This window comes from Dermochelys coriacea, chromosome 2 (assembly GCF_009764565.3).
Source record: "Dermochelys coriacea isolate rDerCor1 chromosome 2, rDerCor1.pri.v4, whole genome shotgun sequence".
NCBI lineage: Eukaryota > Metazoa > Chordata > Testudines > Dermochelyidae > Dermochelys > Dermochelys coriacea.
Genome location: NC_050069.1, coordinates 91,648,288 through 91,672,734, shown reverse-complemented (window position 1 = coordinate 91,672,734; position 24,447 = coordinate 91,648,288). Strand labels below are relative to the sequence as shown.

Sequence of the window (24,447 nt, the reverse complement as noted above, 5' to 3'; positions counted from 1 at the left end):
TTGGCTGGTTGTATCTAGTTTCAGTCATGCCTCTTGGTAATCTCCCTTAAGCAATTTTTCTTTTGTGAAGAAATCTGAATTATAGGCAGGTCCCCATACCCTCCGTCACAGAAGTTGCTCTCTTCAGATTAGAAGATATAAGACTTGATTTTCTAGTGTGTGATGGAAGTTCAAGTAAAAGAAGTGATCAACACTCATTGTTCTTTCTATCATCTTGGTGGTGGTTGTTTTTTTTTAAATAGTGTCTATATACAAACATCACAAGGGACGATTGTATGTAACAAAATGTTATAACACAGTGATAGACACAACCACAGGATCTGTAGTTTTCTCTCCTGTTAATAGTCCCTTCAGCTTACCTGCAGATCCTAAATTCCCATCCTCCCTATTCCATGTAGTTGCATCTCTGAAGGCCATCCTTTCCTACCTTCCCCTTATTTATATTTTCCACTGATATTCTGGATGAAATTTATTTCCACATAAGTTTGTGATGAGGTGGTCAGAAAGAATGAAACCTTGAAATGCATATTCTTTATGCAGTGCACACTGTATACATCCATCACTGCAGGAAACTAAGTCAACATTATTATTCATAACAGTATATTGTGTTACTATAAAACTATGCAGAGGGTAGTAATAGAAATTTGGAGGGAGGCCAATTAAATTGCACTCTGAAGTTAAAACTTTTCCTTTGCCTTTAAGATGATTAGCAGGCAGAGCTGAGGCAGGGAAAGGGGAGAATTTCACTCTGCCTACAAAAATGGAGAAATACCACATTTTCTTCAGATATATGAAAAACAAAACACACTGCCATTTTCCTTCAAGTTTGTTTGCTTTTACTGTGAAAACCAAAGCCATTTTGACCCAGACAAAACCAGCCTCCTTTATTCGCAGAAGACCCATTTTATTTTCACTTGGCATTTTTTCAGTGGATATGAAGCAGAACTGGAAAATCTTGAGCCCACTATCCAGTCTGAATGGCTGCTGTGGGTACTGAATGGTTGTGTGTGGAGCTTAAGGGGTAAAATCTCTTTCCTTTTCAAGGTACTGCACTGTTGCTGATTTTGCAGTCCTATGGTTTTAATGCCCCTTTCTGTAGTGGGAAGGAGGGGGAGGGTCCTTATACCTGTGGATCCTCTGGTCCTTCTCAGACTTGCCCCTTTTGTAATCATGTGCAGGTGTCCCCATAGTGCTCTATTCTGCACACAAAGTTGCAGCCACTGTGTCCTTGGAATCCTTTTCCTATCTCCCTGCAACAGTTCTGTTGGCAGGGGGCCTCTGAAAAAATGGAGATAGGATTTGCCACAGAATACATAAGGATTTACTGAACATGCTGGAAATTCTTCTGAGTTTTCTTATAAACCTCCTGAAGAGATTAGTACAAAACTTCCGACTAATAGGGTATTTCAAGTTTCATGTCAGAAATTTCCCAAAGAGCCCTGCACTCCTGTGTAGTTCTGGGAGATTTGAAGTTTTGCTGTCCTGCATAGAAACTCTAGGGTTGGGATCAAAATGAGTACTGTGTGTTCACTCTGCTCCAGGTGTGAAGTATTTGGCCTTACGAGGTTTGGTTTTGCTGTATTGTAAAAACAAAAAAGTCATTGTTATGGAAAACTGCTCTTTGATCAGCTAGTTTACAATGTCATGCTGACTGGTTACAATTCAGCCACCTACAATTAATACTGAATGAGTCAGGGCTCTATTTTTTATTACCTGTAATTTTATACAAATGTAACATATAAGAAGCAATGCAGAAAATGCTTGCCCGTTACTTTTGTTTTTCCAAGTCTCTCCCTTCCACTAGCTTCTTTTCTATAATATTTAATAACCAAGTAATCTCTGATTTTTAGAAGGAGAGGGCTGTGACTCTAAAATAAAAAATACTTATGAATCATACTACAAATAAAATATACACTGATAAATATTCCTGCATATCAAACTTGAATAAATTCAGCCTCCCATAACTTTGTATAAATCTTGATTGCTTTTTTTAAGATTCTAAATTCTGTCCCCACTGTCCCCCTTCCCTTCCATAAATTACACACAGTAGAGCTGGAAAGAACAATATTTTATTCTAACATACCCGTTTATGCTAATAATCTTTGGGACAGAGACTGTCTTTTTGCTCATTGTACAGCACCTAGTACAAGGGGGGTCCTGGTCTATGACTGAGGTGATAATGATAATACCATGATGATGTAACTATAATTACCTTAATAATAGAAAATACATTTCTTATCCTTATCAATGTCATTACAGATGAGGGGGTTTTTCCATTTAAACCATGGTGTTATAAGACTTGATCCAAAGCCCGTTGAACTCAATGAGACTCTTGCCATTTAAAGAAGAGGGCTTTGAATCAGACCCAGAAGTTGGCCTTGTCTATCCATAAATTGAGTTAAACAAATGCAAACCCTAGTTTGGACACTTGGGACTCAATCCTGCAAGATGCTGAGCACTTCAGTTTCTGTTGACTTCAGTGGGAGTCCAGATGCTCACTATGTAGGATCGAGCCCTTAATGTAGCCACTTTATGTAGCTTAATTTAATAAGAAATTGGCTTAAGGCACATGCATAGAGATTCCAAGGCCATAAGAGATTATTGTGACCATATAGTCTGACCTCCTGTATACACAGGCCAAGAGCATATCTTTTAGAAAATCATCCAATCCTCATTAAAAGTTGTCTGTGTTAAAGAATCCACCAAGACCCATAGTAAATTGTTCCAATGGTTAATTTCCCTGACTTAAAAATTTACACCTTTTTTTCTAGTCTGAATTTGCCTAGCTTTAACTTCCAGCCATTGGACCATGTTATACCTTTCTCCACTAGAATGATGAGCCATTATTAAATATTCATGCCCCATGTAGATACAGACTGTAATCAAGTCACCCCTTAACCTTCTCTTTGTTCAGGTAATAGATTGAGTTCCTTGAGTCATCACTATAAGGCAGGTTTTCTGATCCTTTAATCATTCTCATGGCTCATCTCTAAACCCTCTCCAACTTTTCAACATCTTTATTGAATTTTGTGGACACCAGAACTGGACATGGTATTTCAGCACTGGTTGCACCACTGCCAAATACAGAAGTATTATAACCTTCCTATTCCTACTCAAGATTCCCCTGTTTGTATATCCAAGGATTGCGTTAGCCCTTTTGGCCATAGTGTTGCATTGGGAGCTCACGTTCAGCTGATTATCCACCACAACTCCCAAATCATTTTTTTAGAATCCTTGCTTCCCAGGATAGAGTCCCCCATCCTGTAAGTGTGGTCTACTTTCTTTGTTCCTAGATGTATGCACTTATATTTAACTGTATTAAAACACACATTGTTTGCTTGCCCCAAGTTTACCATAAAGTCCAGATTGCTCTGAATCAGTGACCTGTACTCTTAATTATTTACCATTTCCCCCAATTTTAGTGTCATCTGCAGACTTTATCAGTGATGATTTTGTTTTCTTCCAGGTCATTAATAAAAAGGTTAAATAGGGCCAAGAATTGATCCCTGCAGAACCCCACTATAAACATACCTCCTCAATGACAATTCCCCATTTACAATTACATTTTGAGACCCATCACCTAGCCACCTTTTAATTCATTTAATATGTGCCATGTTAATTTTATATCATTCTAGTTTTGTTTTGTTTTTTGTCAAAATGTTGTGTGGTACGAAGCCTCACAGAAGTCTAAGTATATTACCCCAACACTATTGCCCTTATCAATCAAACTTGTAATCTCATCAAAAAAGATAAGTTAGTTGGACAGATTTATTTTCATAAACCTATTTTGATTGGCATTAATTATATTACATTCCTTTAATTCTTTATTAATAGAGTCCTGTTATTAACCACTCCATTATCTTGCCTGGAATCATTGTCAGAGTTACAGATATAATTACCCATGTCATTGTGTTTATCCTTTTAAAATATTGGCATAACATTAGCTTTCTTCCAGTCTTCTGGCACTTCCCCAGTGTTTCAAGCATGTAGGGAGAAAATTAGAAAGGCCAACGCAAAAAACAAGATTAAACTAGCTAGGGACAAAAAGGGTAAAAAGAAAACATTTTACAAATACATTAGAAACAAAAGGAAGACCAAGAACAGAGTAGGCCCATTACTCATTGAGGAGGGAAGGACAAGAACAGAAAATGCAGCAATGGCTGAAGTGTTAAATGGCTTTTTTGTTTGTTTTCACCAAAAAAGTTAGCAGTGATTGAACAATAACAGGGTGAGCTGTGTAAATGGGGTATGATCTGAGGCTGAAATAGGAAAAGGACAAGTTAAGAACTAATTAGACAAGTTAGATGTCTGCAGGTTGTCCGGGCCTGATGAAATACACTTTAGAATACCTAAAGAACTGGCTGAAGAGCTCTGAGCCACTAGTGATTATCTTTCATAGAATCATAGAATATCAGGGTTGGAAGGGACCTCAGGAGGTCATCTAGTCCAACCCCCTGCTCAAAGCAGGACCAGTCAGCAACTAAATCATCCCAGCCAGGGGTTTGTCAAGCCTAACCTTAAAAACTTCTAAGGAAGGAGATTCCACCATCTCCCTAGGTAACCCATTCCAGTGCTTCACCACCCTTCTAGTGAATTTTTTTCCCTAATATCCAACCTAAACCTCCCCCACTTCAACTTGAGACCATTACTCCTTGTTCTGTCATCTGCTACCACTGATAACAGTCTAGATCCATCCTTTTTGGAACCCTCTTTCCGGTAGTTGAAAGCACCCCTCATTCTTCTCTTCTGCAGACTAAATAATCCCAGTTCCCTCAGCTTCTCCTCATAAGTCATGTGTTCCAACCCCCTAATCATTTTTGTTGCCCTCCGCAGGACTCTTTCCAATTTTTCCACATCCTTCTTGTAGTGTGGGGCCCAAAACTGGACACAGTACTCCAGATGAGGCCTCGCCAATACTGGACAGAGGGGAATGATCAGGTCCCTCAATCTGCTGGTGATGCTCCTACTTATACAGCCCAACATGCTGTTAGCCTTCTTGGCAACAAGGGCACACTGTTGACTCATATCCAGCTTTTCATCCACTGTAACCCCTAGCTCCTTTTCTGCAGAACTGCTGCCTAGCCACTCGGTCCCTAATCTGTAGCAGTGCATGGGATTCTTCCATCCTAAGTGCAGGACTCTGCACTTGTCCTTGTTGAATCTCATCAGATTTCTTTTGGTTCAATCCTCTAATTTGTCTATGTCCCTCTGTATCCTATCACTACCCTCCAGCTTATCTACCACTCCTCCCAGTTTAGTGTCATCTTCAAACTTGCTGAGGATGCAATCCATGCCATCTTTGAGAACTCATGGAGGCAGCAGAGAGCCCAGAGGACTGAAAAAGGGCAAATATAGTACCGGTCATGAAAAACGGGAAAAAGGACAACCTAGGGAGTTCTAAACTAGTCAGATTAACTTTGGTATCCTGAAAGATAATGGAGCAAATAAACAACTGATTTGTAAGAACCTAGAAGAAAATAAGGTGAAGTAAGAGTCAACACTGATTTATCAAAAAACAAATCTTGTCAAACCAACCTGATATCTTCCTTTGGCAGGGTAACAAGCTTTGTGGATCGGGGGAAGCAGTAGATGTGGTATACCTCAACTTTAGTAAGGCTTCTGATACTGTCTCAAATGACCTGCTTATAAACAAACTAGAGAAATATAGCCTAGATGAACCTTTTATTAGATGAGTGCACAACTAGTCGGAACATATACTCAGAAAATTATCAGTGGTTCACAATCAAGTTGGAAGGGCATATTGACTGGGGTCCCATAGGGATCTGTTCTGAGCCAAGTTGTATTCCATATCTTCATAAATTGTTTAGGTAATGGCATAGAGAATACATTTATAAAGTTTGCAGATGACACCAAGCTGGGAGGATTGCAAGCACTTTGGAGGACAGGATTCGAATTGAAAATTGATCTTGACAAACTGGAGAAATGGTCTGAAATAAATAGGATGAGATTCAATGAGGAGAAATGCAAAGTACTCCACTTATGAAGGAATAATCAATTGCACAAATATGAAATGGGAAATGACTGCCTAGGAAGGAGTACTGCAAAAAAAGATCTGGGAGTTATAGTGGATCATCAACTAAATATGAGTCAAAAATGTAACGCTGTTGCAAAAAAAGTGAACATAAGTCGTGGATGTATTAGCAGGAGTGTTATAAGCAAGACATGAGAAGTAACTTTTCCATTCTACTCAGCATGATAAAGTCTCAACTGGAGCATTGTGTCCAGTTCTAGGCACCACAGTTCAGGAAAGATGTTGGCAAATTGGAGAAAGTTCAAAGGAGAGCAACAAAAATGATTAAAGATCTAGAAAACATGCCTGTGAGGAAGGATTGAAAAATTGGATTTGTTTGCTCTGGAGAAAGAAGACAAGTACATAAAAGGTTGTTAAATTTTTCTCTTTGTTTACTGAGGTCAGGACATTAAGTAATGGGCTTAAAATGCAAAAAGGGAGATTTAGGTTTGACATTAGGAAAAACTTCCTGACTGTCAAGGTAGTTAAGCACTGGAATAAATTACTCAGGGAGGTTGTGGAATCTCCATCATTAGGAGTTTTTAAGAACAGTTAGTCAAACGCGTGTCAGGGATGGTCTATATAATACTTAGGCCTGCCTTACTTCAGGGGACCTATTAGATGAGCTATCGAGATCCCTTCCAGTCCTACATTTCTATGATTCCATGATCACTTGTACCTAAACTACCATTAATGCCATGATAAAAGCCAGGTTTAAGTCAATTTTAAATGTGTCCATATAGGGATTTGATTTAAAGTCCACCCTTATTTGAACCAGTGCAAATGTGTGTATAAACAAGGCTCTAGATTGTGCCCTGTCTCTATTTTGGGTGTGCAAAAGGCCTCCCTACCTTGCACAACTTGACCAGCTAAGACAAAGTGTATACCAGGCACTAAGTAGTGTTATAGATAGAGCCCTACCAACTTCACAGTCCATTTTGGTCAATTTCACGGTCATAGGATTTTAAAAATCACAAATTTAATTATTTCTGCTATTTAAATCTGAAATTTCACAGTGTTGTAATTGAAGAGGTCCTGATCCAGAAAGGAGTTGTGGGAGGCGGGAGGGATTGCAAGGTTATTGTAGGGGGGTTGCGATACTGCTACCCTTACTTCTGCACTGCTACTGGTGGCAGCACTGCCTTCAGAGCTAGATAGTTGGAGAGCGGCGGCTGCTGGTTTGGAGCCCAGCTCTGAAGGCAGAGCCGCCAGCAGCAGCGCAGAAGTAAGGATGGCATAGCATGGTATGGTATTGTCACTCTTACTTCTGTGCGGCTGCCTGCAGAGCTGGGCTATAAGTCAACAGCCACTACTCTCCGGCCACCCAGATCTGAAGGCAGCAGCACAGAAGTAAGGATGGCATGGTATGATATGGTATGGTATTGCCACCCTTACTTCTGCGCTGCTGCTGGTGGGGCGCTGCCTTCAGACCTGGGTGCCCAGCCAACATCTGCCACTCTCTTGCAGCCCAGCTCTGAAAGCAGCACAGAAGTCAGGGTGGCAATACCGTGACTTCCCTAAAATAACTTTGCGACTCCCTTGCAACTCCCTTTTGGGTCAGGATCCCCAGTTTAAGAAATGCTGCTCTCCCCTGTGAAATCTGTATAATATAGGATAAAAGCGCATAGTAGACCAGATTTCATGGGAGGAGACCAGATTTTACAGTCCGTGACGCATTTTTCATGGCTGAGAATTTGGTAGGGCCCTCGCTATAGATCATGTTAGCTAACACAAATTGGCTCTTCACTTAAAAAAGAAAAAAAAGTCCCTGCTTGCTTTAGCCCCACTTTGCTGCTGACTGGGAGCTGCCTGAGGTAAGCACTGCCGGGGTGGAACCCATGCCCTGGTCCCCCTGCCCCAGGTCAGAACCCCCACACACACCCTAACTCCCTCCCAGACCCCCCACCTGCACCCGACCCCCCTGGCCCAGGTCGGAACCCTTCCCGCACCTAAACCCCCTCCAAGAGCACGCATCCCCTTCCCACACTCCAATCCCCTGTCCCAGCCCTGAGCCTGCTCCTGCACTCCAAACCCCTTGGCCTCAGCTTGGAGCCCCTCCTGTACTCCAGACCCGTACCCCCAGCCAGAGCCTGCACCCTCTCCCACACCCCAAATTTCTGCCCCAGCCTTGAGCCCACTCCCACACTCCAAACCCCTTGGACCCAGCCTGGAGCCCCCTCCTGCACCCCAAACCCCTCATCTCCAGCCCCCATCCAAAGCCCTCACTCCCCCCTGCACCACATTTGCCTTTGCCTCAACCCAGTGAAAGTGAGTGATGGTGTGGGAGAGCAAGCGATGGAGGGCGGGGGCAGGAGGGAGTGGGAGATGGGGACTCAGAGAAGGAGCAGTGGAAGGGGCTGGGGCAAGGATTTCAGTTTTGTGCAATTAGAAAGTTGGCAACCCTGTTGTCAAGGTTTTTGTATGCTTCGCATCAGAGGAGAGTTTTAAGGAGGATAATGAGGTAACTTGGTAGCTATTTACAGAGAATACCTTCCAAGTGTGTGGGCAGCATGGGAGAAAGCAAAATGGTGTTTGAAAACTTAACAAGTGGGCAGGGGAGGCTGGCATCACAGGCTAATTGGAGGTGGTGAGCATAAACAGTTTGATAATGAATGAGAGCTGAGATGTAGGGTGGGGATTGACTATGAAGCACCTGGAAAGTGAAGACAAGCATCATACCCTCCACAGGGAGCCTGTGAAGGGATTAAAAAAACAGAGGGTGAACATGGTCAAGGTGACAGGCTAGGCAAATGATCTTTGCAGCAGTAGCATACTTAAGGTTTAAAAAAAAAGCACTACAAAGAAAACATATTAAAAAAAAAGCGAACCCACACACATGCGAATAAACTTATCAGTGTTTCCCCACACCTAACATGGATATTGGGAGGAGCAGTCCTTCAAACCCCCATGCAATGGGGATTGCCTTGTTGGTCACAAGTTCATCACAGTTTCAGCTCAGAACAAGCACACTCATAACACATTTAGTCATTTTATACTGTTCAGGGGTCTTTGATCTAGAGTTTCCAGGAGTAGGTAACCAGCGGACTACAGGGCTTGCACCCAGGGTTAGCTTCAAAAGATTGGCTCTGGAGGGAAGAATTTGCATTTCCCTCCTTCCAAGTACTTTCTAGGAAATCCACTTTATACGTATTGTTCCAAAAAGTCCTTTGAAGTGCCATACGATCCCAGAACCGTACATAAATATTTGAATTTTTAACACCAAGAACTCCAAAGACTGAATTTAATAGGATTTAATTTCAGTAAGGTTTGTCCAGGATGTTGCAGGATATTGTCAGTCTGTCACATTAGCCACACACACACACACCACGGCTCAGTAATATTGCTATTTGCAATACATTAATATGGCCTGCCCAATTTATAAGTATATGTTCCCACTCATTAAAATCTTTTTTGAAAAAATTTAGTCTTTTTGAAGTCTTTAAACCATGATTTGAGGACTTCAATAGTTCAGACATAGGTGAGAGGTTTATTGCAGGAGTGGGTGGGTGAGATTCAGTGGCCTGCGTTGTGCAGGAGGTCAGACTAGATGATCATAATGGTCCCTTCTGAGTCTATGAGTCTATCCCCCTCTCCCAGCCCAGTTAATATGGAATGAGGCACGGTTCTTTTTAATGAGAAAGCAATCTTTTTAGCTCATGACAAAAATGTTATAGATACTTAAGGAACAGGAATAAATACACAGAGTGCTTTCCCATGACATTCTCTGATCCAGGGCTGAATTGTGCACTTTATTCAGCGAGAACTCTCATGGGAAGTTGGTTGAGAATGAGTATACCAAGATGCTCAGGTACCACAGTGAAGACTACAGTATAATACATAAATAGAGAAAGCCAGGGAAAGAGATTATAGACCTATATTCTCTGTTTTTTGAATTGAGGGGCTTATCCCAGGATTAGATGCCTGGCAAATTCAGATAGTGTGACTATTTAGATCAGAAGGATGGGATTTATAAAGGAAAGTAAACAGAGCCTCTAGAGAATCTTCCCACAGTACTTCAGTGGAAGAGCTGTTCCCCAGTTTCATAAAGCTAGGGGTAAACCACACAACAGACACAGTTCAAGAGAGGCGCTCTTGGCCTACATTGTGTGTACTCCTAAATGAAGTATTGTCCTATGACAGATGTTGCTTTAAGGAAGGTTTACTGGTAAGCCTTGCTTTGACACAGCCAGCAAAAGGATACGTCTGAGAAGAACTATGCTTTCCAGCTGGCTGAAAAACTCCAGAAGGCTTACAGATTTGACTTCACAGATCACTCTTCAGGCTGAGGGACAGTAAAAGCAAGATTTTGATCATGAAGTAAAAAATATTCATTGTGGTTTTGTTTGAATTCTGATTATTATATTTTTATATGGGTGCTGTGGGTCCATGCCAGGTCATGTGGGAGTCAATCTTATAGCTAAAAGAAAAGGAGTACTTGTGGCACCTTAGAGACTAACAAATTTATTTGAGCATAAGTGTGCTGTAGCTCACAAAAGCTTATGTTCAAATAAATTTGTTAGTCTCTAAGGTGCCACAAGTACTGCTTTTCTTTTTGCGGCTACAGACTAACATAGCTGCTACTCTGAAACCAATCTTATAGCTACTTTCTTCTAAATGTAATTTTTAAAAAAACAGGTCCATTTTGTAAAAATCATTTTCCATTTTGCCAACTGATAAATTGCTGGGAAAACATAATTACATCTTAGTTTCACTTTTTTCGGAAAGATAAAAATAAAATGGCAAAACTGCCACTGAATGTAATGGGAGCAGATGAGTCCTTACCTAAATAACAAGCTTTTAGGATAGATATATTTTAATCTACTCACCCTAGTGCACTGTGATCTTTCACCCACGGCCACAAATACTTAAGTTCCATGGGACCATTGTAGCCCTGTGATTGTAGGTGTAATTCCTGGTCCCCTCTGCCATCTTATTTGGGTGATGCAGATGAGAAGTGGCAGTGGTAGTTGAAATGAGACTATCAAGTTGATAATCTGCCTAGTATGTTAATAGGCTTTAGTTTTTGTAGGAGTTCCATGCATCTCTGTTTAAAGACTGGCCATTAGGAAAATTATAATTTTTGTTTGTTTGTTTTTCACAAGCATAAAGGGCATAAGCTAGTAATTTTTTTTCTTTTAGGATGACGTCATGAAGTTTGCAGGAGTATGCCAAAATACCAAACATTGCCACCTTTAGTACTATTTCTCCTTACCCCACCACTTTAAAGAGGAGACAAGCCTAGTGCATTTTATACTGGAATAATCAGGAAACCAAAGAAAATATATCTGTTTCTACAAAACAAACAAAAAAATAATAGAATCTGTAAAAATGACATCTTACACTTTTTGTCACTTAATGACTTCAAAGTGCAGTAGCTGTACTATTCTGTTTCTTCTGAGTTGACTGGGATTTCCATCTGATTTCCATAGGGTGTATTCATCTATACAAAATCTGTACACAATGGTAAAGCTATACAGTGTGGTTTCATACAAACTGGTGGGCTCTTCACTGGGACTCCAGATAAAAAGAGACAAAAAATATCTTTGGATTTGGTCTTAATTTGAATTTCCCTTCTCATCTTCTGCAAGGTATTTTAACCTCTGGTTTGCTGTGGTGAATTAGTTTAGGGCCAAATAGTGCCTGGCCCTTTTATGGGGTAACCGTTGGAGAGGCTGCAAGAAGCAGTCTCCCTGTTTAAGCCCTCCAAACAGGGTCAGGCACAGTTGCAGTTCCTGCATTTTCTTACAGAACGACCCACCTCCAAGGGAGTGGGGAGGAGATAAGGCCATGCAGGTCTCATGCTATCAGATGTGTAGGGTAGTTCATGCATACTACACCCTTCTACAGGGATGGTGAAGTAGGTGTGCTTCCTTTCTCGGCTTGCACAATGGACCCCAGACTGCTCCCTGGGAGCTGCAGACCTGTAATATATTGACACAATCTGGCCTCAGGCTAATAGTTATGCTACATCTGTCTAATATATACCTATGTACATCTAATACCTATCATTGCATTACAGGACCTAGGCAGCATGAGTCAATTATCTAGTAGTGGATTGTCTTCCTCCTTAGCTTCTTCAATTCACAGTAAGCAGGTAGTAGTAACAACAACAATAAAACTCAAAACAAACAAAAAACCTGGTCCCTCACAGTTCATAAAGAAGTGAAAAGCAAGTTTTTCATTTTACCTTCAGAGGTTGAATCACCTTACTTTCCTATAATATTGTCTCACTAAGCAAATATGTGAGCATTGTGTGCATTTCACCATTCTTCCTGTTAAATGCAAGTAGTAATTCTTGAAGTACTTTATGCTTCATCTTTTGAAGAGTTTTAATGCTAGTGTAGTTCATGTAAGCCAGAATCATAGAAACAGATGGGAATTCTTTATGGTCAGGCAATCTGGAACAAATATATGGAACAAAAGTCTAATTATAGGAGTACCAAATTAAGTACAACAGTTTTAGTGTTTCTGATATGAAGTAGTAAAAGAAAAAAGTGAGGTGGATTCTGAAACTTCAGGGGTGAATGCTTTCCCCAACTAAACCAGTGATTTAGGAGTTGCTCCAGTTCCCATTGAAGATGATAGCCAAATTCCTATCAACTATGGGAGCAGGATCAGCTTAATTCATAAAGGTGCCCTGTTGTTTTTAATGGGAGTCACGTGAATTAAATTTTGTTTAATGCTTTGGAAGCATTTAGGGCAAGTTTAAATCAAATTGTAACTTTTCTGCGTTAATAGCCTTATTCTTCAGCATGTTAATGCTGCTACCTCAGGGTGTTTACTCTTGGCTATTAGTGCAATTTAGAGGTTTACACTACTGAGAATGAAAGTCTTAAAACATAGTGTTTGAGGTCATAAACATTATAAAATGAGACTCCATAAAGAGATACATTTTAAAAAAATGCAAAATGGTCTTTTCATTCTTGGCAGGGTTTGTTTCAGAGGAGTAGCACATAGTTCAAAGAGCACTTAATAAGCAGCTGCAGCCAAAGGAGGATTTCAAATTAGTGGGAGCCCACTTTCCTGGTCTCCCTCTCTCTCTACAATGTGGCTGTGTATGTGTCATATAACTGAATTGTGTGGAGCGAAAGGTTACAGACAACCAGTACACAGCACACTGCACAAGAGTGGAGGGAACTGAAATGTGACCAAAAACACCAAGGCTAACCCCTTCTCTTACAAAAAGTGTTAAAGGATCTTCAATGTTCATACAAAGCAGATAGATTCCCATCCAATATACATAGCAGCAGCACCACAAAGCAAAACAGGGAGACAATGTGACTGTATTCCATTGTTCTGTACATAATCCTGGATTTGAGGGCAAATTCAATAGTGTAGTCATAGTATAATATATATGTACCTCAGTCAGTCAGTCTGATTGTTCACTCAGTTTTGCCCAAGTCTCTGTGCAGTCCTTTGGATGCAAGCATAAAATGTGGCATGCAGACAAGAGTTAAAATGCAGTGACCAAGAAATCAGAATCTTCCAGTATGTCCTAGTGAGACAAATAGAAATGAAAATGGAACAATCATCTTAGAAGATAAAGATGTAGAGTTTTTTTTATCTCCATTTGAATCTTGTGCGCCTCTCTCTTGACTGCTAGATGTTGCTGCTAGCCTAATGGTAAATATATCACTGCTTGAAAGGACCACCTCCGGGTGTTAAATACTCCATCCTCAGCATTCAGTCATGTCTTGATCTTTCTGCTGAGACTGCTTGTGAGGGTGGTTATGATTTTTTGTGCTATAGACCCAAGCCCACTTTAAACTGAGTGGAGATAACCAAATGTATGCCATGTTGTAGTTGTGTTAGTCCCAGGATATTAGAGAGATGGAACAGATTGTTTAGCAAAAGTAGCTAACACATTCACCTTGAATAGTCCCCTGAAATATGTGTTAACTACTTATGGTAAACAATCTGTTCCATCTCCTAGTTAGCGGTGACACTCTGAGTAAGGCATGTCTACACTACACAGCATTTAGCCACATGGCTGTGTCACTACAGCCGTGCCACTGAAAGTTGCGCAGTGTAGCCACTGTTTCTCAGCTCTCCTGCCGACAAAAAGCATTCACCCCCAACAAGTGGAATTTGCGTTGTCAGCAGGAGAGCGCTCCTTCCAAAAACGTGCTGTTCACACTGGCGCTTGCCATGGCAAAATGTTCCTTTTGGGGGGCGGGGTAGTAACACCTCTGAAAGACAAAAGTTTTGTCATTCAATTGCCAGTGTAGACACAGCCTCAGTTTCCCAGACCTGAAGAAAAGCTTTGTGTATGCTCTGGAAATGATCCGTCATTTCACACTAATTATCAATACACCTCAGTTGATAAAAGCTGTCAGCCAAAGAGCAGAAAGATTCTGTGTCCCATGCCCTGAGCATTTACTGCACTGTAAAAATAATTTTATTTTAAGCGTTTCCAAAAATGTATGTAAACCAAGTCTACAGTGACAGGCCGAGAAGATGAAGATCAAAAAAAGGGGATTTCCAGAAACTTTTAATGTAGAGCGTTAGTGACCAAACTCTGCACCAGTCTGTATGCTTAGCCACCTGCTCTACCAAAATACTTTAAATATGAAATTAAATGTCAAACATTTATTGATTTCAGGAATGTACATTTTATTGGGATTTTTTTGCAAAGATGATTTTAAAAACAGGAGATTAAATATTTAGATTTGTTCAGCAGGCCCTAATGGCCTTATTTATATTATTCTCTATTTAGGAGTGGGTGAAGGGAGCCCTATAAAACATAATGCGTTTACAAAACAAACTTCATTTTTTACTAGATTATTTTTAATGGGTATAATTTTTAATTTAGAAAACAAAAGTGGCACTGTAGTACTTAATAGGTAACATAAATGGGGAAATAGATCATTTTGGGAGTTAACCACTTCCTTACTGGTGTACTCTTCATAGTTTAGCAGATAAAATAGAAACCACCTCAATGCCATCATTTATATATAAAAACATAAACTTCACTAAAGTTAGGCTCCTAAATAGGTGACCTGATTTTTCAAAAGTGCTGAGCACCCAGCAGCTCTCCATAAAGTCATTTGTATATCAGTTTAGGATAAATCCCTTTATCAGAATAGAAGGGGACCGACTGTAAAGGATATATGTATTGGGATTTTTTCACACTGACCATAAAATGTCATCATACGCTCCACACACATTCATCAGGTAGGACTTTGATCTGCCAGTGAAAAAGATGTTCTCCATTTTTTCATGAGAGATGGATCTGAGCTACAGAGTTCAGATTTGGATTAGAAGCTGAAATTCTCCAAATCCAGCTCTTTGAATCTGACCATCTCTTCTTTTCCCCACTCCTCTATTCTCTATAGAGCAACATCCAACATAGCTTTTTCTTTTTGATTTTTTCTGTTGTCCTACACATAATTGATGGGGAGTCATCTATGATGTTGGCAGAAGTCTGGTGACAGAGTTATAGTTAATTTGTGTTCCCTCTTTTGGATTATTGTCACTGTACCAGCAAAACAATAATATTTCAAGGTCATTCATTGACAGGAATTATTTTCTCTCTTACAGTTTCTGTAATTATATTTCCCACAGAGTGTAAAATATTGGTCAAATTTTGAATCTTGGCTTTGTGATTGCATCCCTTTAAATACATGGGGCTCAATCTTGCACGATTTACATGAGTAGTCCAATAGGAATCAATGCTATGAAGTCAGCTGAACTGTTCACATGGTTAGAGATAACTCTTATGTGTAATGCTTACAGGATTGAGTCCTTGATTTATAAAGAAGATTTAGAGGTGTCAGTATTAGCTGTCTGCAAGATTTGCGTGTGTTAAACAATCAGTAGAAAATCTTTTCACAATGTTACTTAGTTTAAAACAAAAGACGTGGTGGGATTTCCAAAGGTTCTGTTTAACTTTCTACAAGAATCTTAATGAATATTACCAGTAAAACGAAAAAGTGAAGTTTCAAGAGTGTAGTGTATGAATATGCTGATTCAGCAATTTCAGCAGTAGTGTGAAGATCATATTGCAGTGAGTCGGCCACATTTGAATTTAAAGACAACTGTGACAGTGACCAACTGCTTTGCAATGGGGAACAAGTGATGTAAGTTGACACCTTAAAGCAGTCCATATCATTCTGTGGTAGTCTGTTCTGGCAGGTCTCCACTATGAGGTGACACCATTTAAAGATGTTTTCAGTTGGGTGGAAAAAAACAAAATAAAATACAGAATCTAGCTAGAGAGAGGAAGTGGACGAATAAGAGAAACTAAAAATGTGAGGTTCTTTATTCAATGTTTTTTTTTCTAGGTTCTACATGGGAGAAAACATTACGACAGATCGGTTTTGAAAGGTAAGCAGTGTATTTATCTCCTATGCATGTTACATCGAAAAATACAAACAAAAAAAGAGATGTGCACACACAGGTTGGCAGAGTTATTTAGATTAATTGACCTACATTATCTGGGATGTCAAAGTTAGGGGGAGTGGTATGCAAAGTTACTGATATGTTCGCAACTTTCGTTTTTAACTATATCTGTGATCATCATGGAGCACAAGGTTCTTTTGTAAATCCGGCTCACAATCATTTTAGCTGGGAGCAACATAACGTATTAGGGTTAAAGTAGGCTTCGTAGAGTATTTGGTTTGAAGTCTTACCTCTGAATGAAGGTATTGCTGCTTTCCCATATTTTTCATAAGACTTCTGAACTATGGCATATTAACTAACAAAAACGAATGAACGTGGAAAAGGAACATGATTGGCAAAGCGCTATTTAACATCAGAGAAAATCCGGAATTCAGCATTCCTGAAGTGCAAAGGCTTCTTTCAGCCAAACATAACCATAAGGTCGTCATACCAGAAACATATGTGTCTCATGGAACTTAAACTAGGCCAGGTCTTGCTAAAGAGTAATCTGTTCTCAGGGCTGGAAATATTCAGTCCCCTGTATGCCCATCTACAAACATGAAGCAGAGTAATCTGCTTCCTGTCCAAATATAGAGCTTTGATCTTCTGTCTAAACCAAATATTTCTAGACTGTACAAGAGTGTGCTAGGGCAAGGCATGGGGGCACTATGAACTGGTCTACATATGTATGAGAGAAGGAGAGTGTTGTCTTTTAACATTAAGCGTAGACTGGCTGGTGCTAATAACATAGATGGCCTTTTCAAAGCCAGGGTGACGTTGAGGAGAGGAAAGCCTTTCCTTTTCATTGTCTCCACCTACTATTATCTTTCTAGCTGCTCTCACTTTTATTGCCTTGTTGGTTAATTTAAACAACTTGCCTGTATTTAAGTTAATGGCTAATTCATTGAACCAGAATGAAACTATTCTGCACAAGGCATAAATTGGTGCCTTAGAGCTTTTCTATTACAATAAAATTTATCTTTAAATTTAAACCTCTTCCTTGATTAAAATCCTCAGACATTAATAACAATAAATGAAAGGCGGCTCTGTGTCATTCTTGTCTAAAAGCATTCCACTTCACTAATTCCTCCTGAGCACATAAATTGACTGAACACTGAACCACTGTAGTATCAGCAAATGTAAGGGGTGGATCAATACTACCATTAAACAACTTACCCTCAGGACTTCAAGGACAGTGTCCCAGAGTCATTCCTCAGATTTATTCTTAAGGCTCAGCATTAGAAGTTATTTGGAAATAGAGGCTCTGAAAGTTGTCCACACATTTCTCTACAGCTTCATTTTTCTTGACGTTTACAAAGAGCTGATGATACCCTTACTGATCTATTTAAAAAATAATAATTTTGAACGCATCTTCATTGTATGAATTTAACAAAGTGTAGGCCTGTTGTATTTATTCTGTGGTATATTTAATTATATATGATTTCAGTGGTAGGCTTACTTCTGTAAAGGCTGGAGGATCACACACAGGGTATTTGTACTGTTTTTGGCAGGGGACAATTCAGGGAAAGAATTGATTTTAATTTGAATGCCTTCAGAATATTAACTATTTGCAGGGTATATGTTGAAACACTATGTTTCCGAAAGTTAAAAGGACTGAGAGGAAGAAGTTATAATTTTGAATCTTTGCAGCAGTAAAAGTTACCTTTTGATTGGTACTGATTGCCTTTTTAGTTTCACAGGCTATTGCTGGTTGAGATGTAAAGATGCACTCAACCACAAAGGAGCTGCTTGAGCTTCTAACAACATATATAAATGGCATTGCTAAAAAATACCATAGGTCCCAGTTGAAGTAACATGACTTAATGTTCACTGAAGAAGTATCTAAGGATTCATGGCAACATTTGTATTTTAATAATGTGTTTTAATTTTCAGACCTTTGAAGAGAAATTGTCAATTTAATGCACTGAATAAATTAAAACAAAACAAACCACCCATCACCAAATAAAAAAAATGGGCCAAATTAATCTCTTGGGTAAATCATTTATATTATTATACCTATTATGAGTTTGGTCCAACATTTTTAACCTGCCAAAAATATTGATTGCATTGTCCCATATTTTTAACAAGAGTTAAACAGGAAATGTGGGGGATGAGATGGTCTACTAATAATTTAGTAGGTAAACAGTCATTCTGGCCTGCAGAAGTCTCACTTGGCCAACCAACCCTTTAAGGGAAGACAGTCTATGTAATGGTTCAATAAGGCTGTGAATTACTATTTAAACTTTTAGTGAGGATTTTATGCCTCTGAAAAATTAAGAAAAGCATTGGATATGTGTGTTTCATTTTCTTTCAGAGAGTTGTCATGTCTTGAAGTTTGGTGAACTCTGTCTTCCGGCCTCAGATCTCAGTATCTTAACCCCCCCTTTTTTTTAACTATATTTAAATTCAAGATTAATGGCTGCCCTTGGTTGCTTTCTAAATCCTCCTTCTGTGGGTGAACTGCTTAGAATAGAGAAATAGCTTGCTGACTGAGTAAAAAAATAAAAAGTCTTCAAGCGCAGGGTCCTGGAAATAATTATCAAGATAGGCCACAGAATTCTCTTCCTGTCTTCTTCAGACAGTTTTTTCCATCTGTCTATACTAGACTCCAGAAAGAGACAATTCAGCACATATTATGCTAGTGGATGGATCAGAGTTTTAGAGCTTGTTTCCATTGCAGGACAGGTCTTAGAAAAATGTGCACAATTTTATTTCAGAGCTTCTCTAAAGTTAGAAATACTCAGACTTGTTTTGATCTGAAACCCATCCAGGATTTCATTCCAGAATGGTTCATACCATGAAAAATTTAAAAACCTCTGTCCACTCATTTTATGTGGTCATTTGGCCTAATTCTTCAGTTTTCTATAATCACTTACAAGAACCTTAATTGGAATGCAGTACTTTGGAACTTTTTTGTAGTGTGGGGATCATTCTGGTTTTAACATTACTTAAATTATAATTATAATTCTCTTTTACTATATTCTGAGGCTCTAGTTTATAATCATTCACACTTTCAGTCAATTAACTGCAAGATGATGAATTAGATTTGAAGTTCATTATTTGTGACGTCTGACAGCATCTTGTCCATTTACAGGCAGACTGTTTTTATAGCATAGTGAGGCTGGAAGATATAAAACACATTAGTTCATTACAGAAATTATGCATTTTCAATTGTTAGGACTAACAGCATTGGGTGCATCTTTTCTGTAGGGTTGTGCTGCTTTTCCCACAAGTTAAATCTAATTTTATTTCTTAAAAGGCAGTTTCTTTGGTGCAAAACAGGGAAATACTGACTCTTTCATTGCTATAGTTTTCTTTAAAGTTTTATCACCTGCTGCTGCTGTTTTCCCATGTCATGCTGAAGCGGGAAAATGGTAGTTTCAACTAAAGAGAAAATGTATGACCGGTTTGAACCTGTCAGGGATTAGAAATATAAAGGGCGCAGTAATATAGATTATTTATTTTAGATTTTACTTATAGTGCTCATTAGAAGATGCTAGTATTTAGAAAAGGTGACTTTAATGATACTATCTTGTCAGTAGGTCTAGTCATGGAGAAAAGGACTTGTAGAAGACATAATTAACAATCTAATAATAGTAATTCTGATCATTCCTATTGTAGACAAGATGCTAACATGCTCTAATTTGTTCAACAATACACAATTCTCACTGTAGAAGGTGGCCTTGTGAAGAATCTGAATATGTTCATGTATGGCAGGAAATTAGGTGTTCTCCTAGGACAACATCTGTATTTCAGTTACACTGATTTAATTGAATAATTTAACTGAATAATTTAATTGAAGCCAATGTATTTGGTCCTTGATATCACATCCACTGCAGGAATTGTTTCTCTGTCAGTTCCAGATGGGCATGGAAGAACAAAACAACCTCTTTCCCCCTAACTCTTAAATGAGTTGAACATTTAACCCAGTTTTGTTCAACAGAATCTCCATACTTTTTCCTGGTGTTTTCACTTATTTCTGATTTTTTAAACAGTCTTCTTTATAGGACTTGCTTAATTTTATGAACCTTGTCAGGTGTTCTTACAGTGAACTAGCTCATATTTTAAGTGATCTGTCAAAAAATACTTTGGAGGTTCAATGTTTGGTTTTGTAAGCAATGTCTTGGTTTTGAAGCTTTTCATTGTTTAAAACAGCAGTATTCTCCTATGAACAGTACTTTCCAAAGAAGGCAAAGGGAGAAGCAGGTACTAGGGTACACTGCATTGTAAACTATCTTTTGATGCCTGTAGTACCCATAGCTTGAATTGTAAATAGGAAATAGATATATTGAGAGGAGAATGGGCCTTCACTGTTTGCAAGCACATCTCTTGCAAGGTGTAGACTAAGGTATAGAGCTGTGCAGATGCACTGACATTGGCACAGATAAGAGTTTTCTTATCCCAGAATGCAGGCAGGTTTTAAGATATATGGGGGAAGGTCAGTCCTCAGAATCATGGCTTTAAGAGGGTTAGACCAGTACTTAAAGTTTGGGAAACCTGTATGTAGGAAGAAGAATTTAGGTCCCTTTCTTACTGCGACATTTCAGATTAGCTTGATTGACAGAAGGAAATGAAGACACTGAGCATACATTTCAAGAAATTCGGCCCTGATAATGTACAGGGCACGTCATCATTACTTTGTAGTTACATGATGTTTCCTCTGCAGTTGAATATTTACATTGCTGTTGTATTTGTATCCTGCAAAATAAAGAGACACCAAGAGATCTGGTTGTCTGAGCCTTTATGTAAGCACTCCTTGCAAGTCCAACATGCTGCTTTTTAGCACGAGATAAATTAAAAATGCTGGAGTTTAAGTAAAGTAGCTTTATATCCAGGAAATGACTAGAGTTAAGAGCCTTTCAATTAAATGGAGTGTATCTGGGTTTGATAGATTTAAATGAAGCTCTTATTGTTATTGATTGGGGTTTTTTTTGAGACATTACAAGTAAGATAATTGCCACATACTATAGTAGCTATTACCTTTATCGAAATCTATACAGACTACAGCATCTGTGCATTTGGAGAAATTAGATGTAAAAAATGTTTAGTTTTATACCTCCGTCATAATGAGGAATATGTTAAAATGTTGAATTTATCTGTTTACATGTAATGTAACCTCTTTCTATTCCTTTAGTGCTAATAACTAAAGCTTGCTGTATGATGAGAAAAAAACCCAAACAAACAGATACATATGCTTGTGGATAATTAGGCTGACTTTACTCCAATGCTGTTTGTGGGGTTGTGTTGTTCATAATTTGTGAATACTGTCTCAGATAACCACCAAATACTTGTGGAAATGTCCACAAAGCAGGAAAGTCTTATGAATTTTAGAAAAGCTTTGATCAAAAATTCATAGCAGAGGGTATGTTGCTCAATATTTGCTTGTTCAAAGATTTTTCAGTCCTCCAATCACAGAGGAGAAAAATACCACAAATAATGAAACTCAAATAGCTGAAAAAAATAATTTCCAAAGAGCCAATAGGCTGAAAGTTGTTCGGCAAAATATTTATGAATAGTTAATACATTTTAAGGTAATCATCGTTGGTTCATAGATACTTTGCCAACACAGAAAAAGGATGAATTCACAAGGACTGTTATAGATTCTTAGATTTTACAGCCAGAAGGGATTGGTATAATCATCTAGTGTGGTTACCCGTGTTTCATAGCCCATAAAATCTCACCCAGTAATTACTGCATCAAACACATAACTTCTCTTTCAGCTATAATATATAGTTTAGAAAGACATCGAGTCTTGGTTTGAAGACTCCTGGAGATGGAGAATTCACCACATCCCTATGTAAATTGTTCTAATGCTTGATTACCCTCGTGTTTAAAAAATTGCACCTTGTATCTATTGAGAATTTGTCTAATTTCACCTTCCAACCACTGGATCTCACTATGCCACCTTCTAATAAATTAAAGAGCTATCTACTGTTAGGAGCTGTCTACTGTTAGTTACTTTTAGGCCATGATCGAATCACCTCTAAACCTTCTTTTGGATAAACTAAATATATTGTGCTCACGACAACCAAGTACAGTGGGTCCTTTGTCCCACAGGACAGAAGGAAAGAAGTCATTATCCTTAAAAGGGCTCCATCTGCAATGGGTGGAAGGGAAGGTTTTAGGGTTGCCAACTTTCTTATCACACAAAATCGAACACTCTAGCCCTGCCCCTTCCTTGAGGCCCTTCTCCACCCCCACTCACTACATTTCCCCCTCCCTTGGTGGCTCGCTCTCCCCCACCCTCACTCACTTTCCCTGGGCTGGGGCAGGGAGTTTGGGTACGGGACAGGGTGAGGGCTTCGGCTGGGGGATGCGGGCTCTGGGAAGGGGGAGGGGCTGGGGCTGAAGGGTTTGGGTTGCACGAGGGGGCTACAGTTTGAGGCAGGGGGTTGGGGTGCTGGAGGGAGTATGGGCTCTGGACTGGGGGTGCCGGCTCTGGGGTGGGGCCAGGGATGAGGGGTTTGGGGTGCAGGAGGGGGTTCCAGGTTTGGGGGGCACTCAGGGCTGGGGCAGGGGGTTGGCTTATCTCTGGCAGTTCCCAGGCAGTGGGGCTAAGGCAGGCTCCCTGCCTGTCCTGGCACCGTGCTGCGTCCCGGAAATAGCCGGCAGGTCTGGCTCCTAGGTGGGTCGGCCAGGAGGCTCCGCATGCTGCTCTTGCCTGCAGGCACATCCCGCCCCCTTGGGAGTGCGGAGCTGGTGCTTAGGGCAGGGGCAGCGCACGGAGCCCCATGACCCTCCACCTAGGAGCTGGACCTGCTGGCCACTTCCGGAGCAAAGCACAGTGCCAGGGCAGATAGGGACTAACCTGCCTTAGACTTGCAGCACTGCCGACAGGACTTTTAAGGGCCTGTTGGCAGTGCTGACTGGAGCCGCCAAGGTCCCTTTTCGATCGGGCATTCCGGTCGAAAACCAGACACCTGGCAACCTTAGAAGGTTTACTTGGATGAGGCAAGAATGAACAGTAAGTGACCTGACCAGGGGGTGAGGCACTGTCCTTACAGGTGACCTGAGAGGAGAGGGAGAAAGGTATTTATACCCCAGGGAGTTCCAGAGAAGTCCTTTCGCCCTCTCTCCACTTCTAGGCAGATTGCAGCAACAGCTCCAGATGTCTCCACATGCTCACTGCAGCAGTGCAGTGAGATCAGGAGGGAGAAGGGGAATCCCCCCTCCCAGCATGCAAGTGTAGTTAGCAAGGCCTTGGGTGTAGGGTGCAGGGCTTGGGAACCAAGCATGTGGAAGGAGGAGAAACCCTCCCACCCCTCAGGCAGTAATAGGAGGTGTAGAGCCAGAATCCCAGAGGCACTGGAGGAGGCCAGAATCACCCCAGGATCACAAGAGAAAGAACGGAAAGCAGCAGCAGTGGGAGGCAGTGACAGGACCCAAAGAAGTGTAGCTGTTTTTCCCCCATCAGAGATTTTTTTTTCTTGGCTGGGGGAGGGCCAGTGGATCCCTTAGTGGGTTGAGGACATAGCTGAGCTCTCTCCTCCCTACCCCACCCCATTTGACCCACCAGTTCACTGCTGGGCTTCAGGGGTTGGACAGTTCTGAGTCGGCATGGATGGAGGAGTGGTCCACAGGGGCAAGGGAATGGGTCAAGGAGGGACATGCTCCGGGATCAGTAGATGCCCCTTGTACACCATTTGGTCGCCTGGGAGCAGGCATTGCATGTGATTATTTTTCACCTGGGTCTGAACAATCTAGGAAAGTGTAAAGGGATCCACTTGATAATTTGAGTTAAGAGTGATCTGGGGCAGATGCGGGATTTTTTTTCCTAGGGTGACAATTGTTTGGTCTGAAATGTTGGAATGGAGGGTATGACAGATATCATGAAGGCCAGGGGATATGTGAGGTGGATAAATTCATATGTGACCAAGGAAGATTAATTACGCATCTGCACATGTCTTCTGGTTGGGTACCTGACTTATTCAGGGATACACCTCTCCGACTGGGGAGCAGATATATTTTTGTCCCTGTCAAGACTGATTCCTCACTCTGGCACTTTGAGTGCAGAAGGTGGGGGCCCGCAAGTATTC

General features: G+C 40.3%; 1 protein-coding gene across 1 annotated transcript in view; it reads left to right on the top strand.

Annotated features, from left to right (window-relative positions):
- PIEZO2 (piezo type mechanosensitive ion channel component 2) overlaps nucleotides 1–24,447 on the top strand; it is a 448,530-nt gene that overhangs the window by 208,813 nt on the left and 215,270 nt on the right. Inside the window, exon 4 of the mRNA XM_043508112.1 lies at nucleotides 16,315–16,357. Coding sequence (XP_043364047.1) covers nucleotides 16,315–16,357 — 43 coding nt within the window. The remainder of the gene's footprint in view (nucleotides 1–16,314; nucleotides 16,358–24,447) is intronic.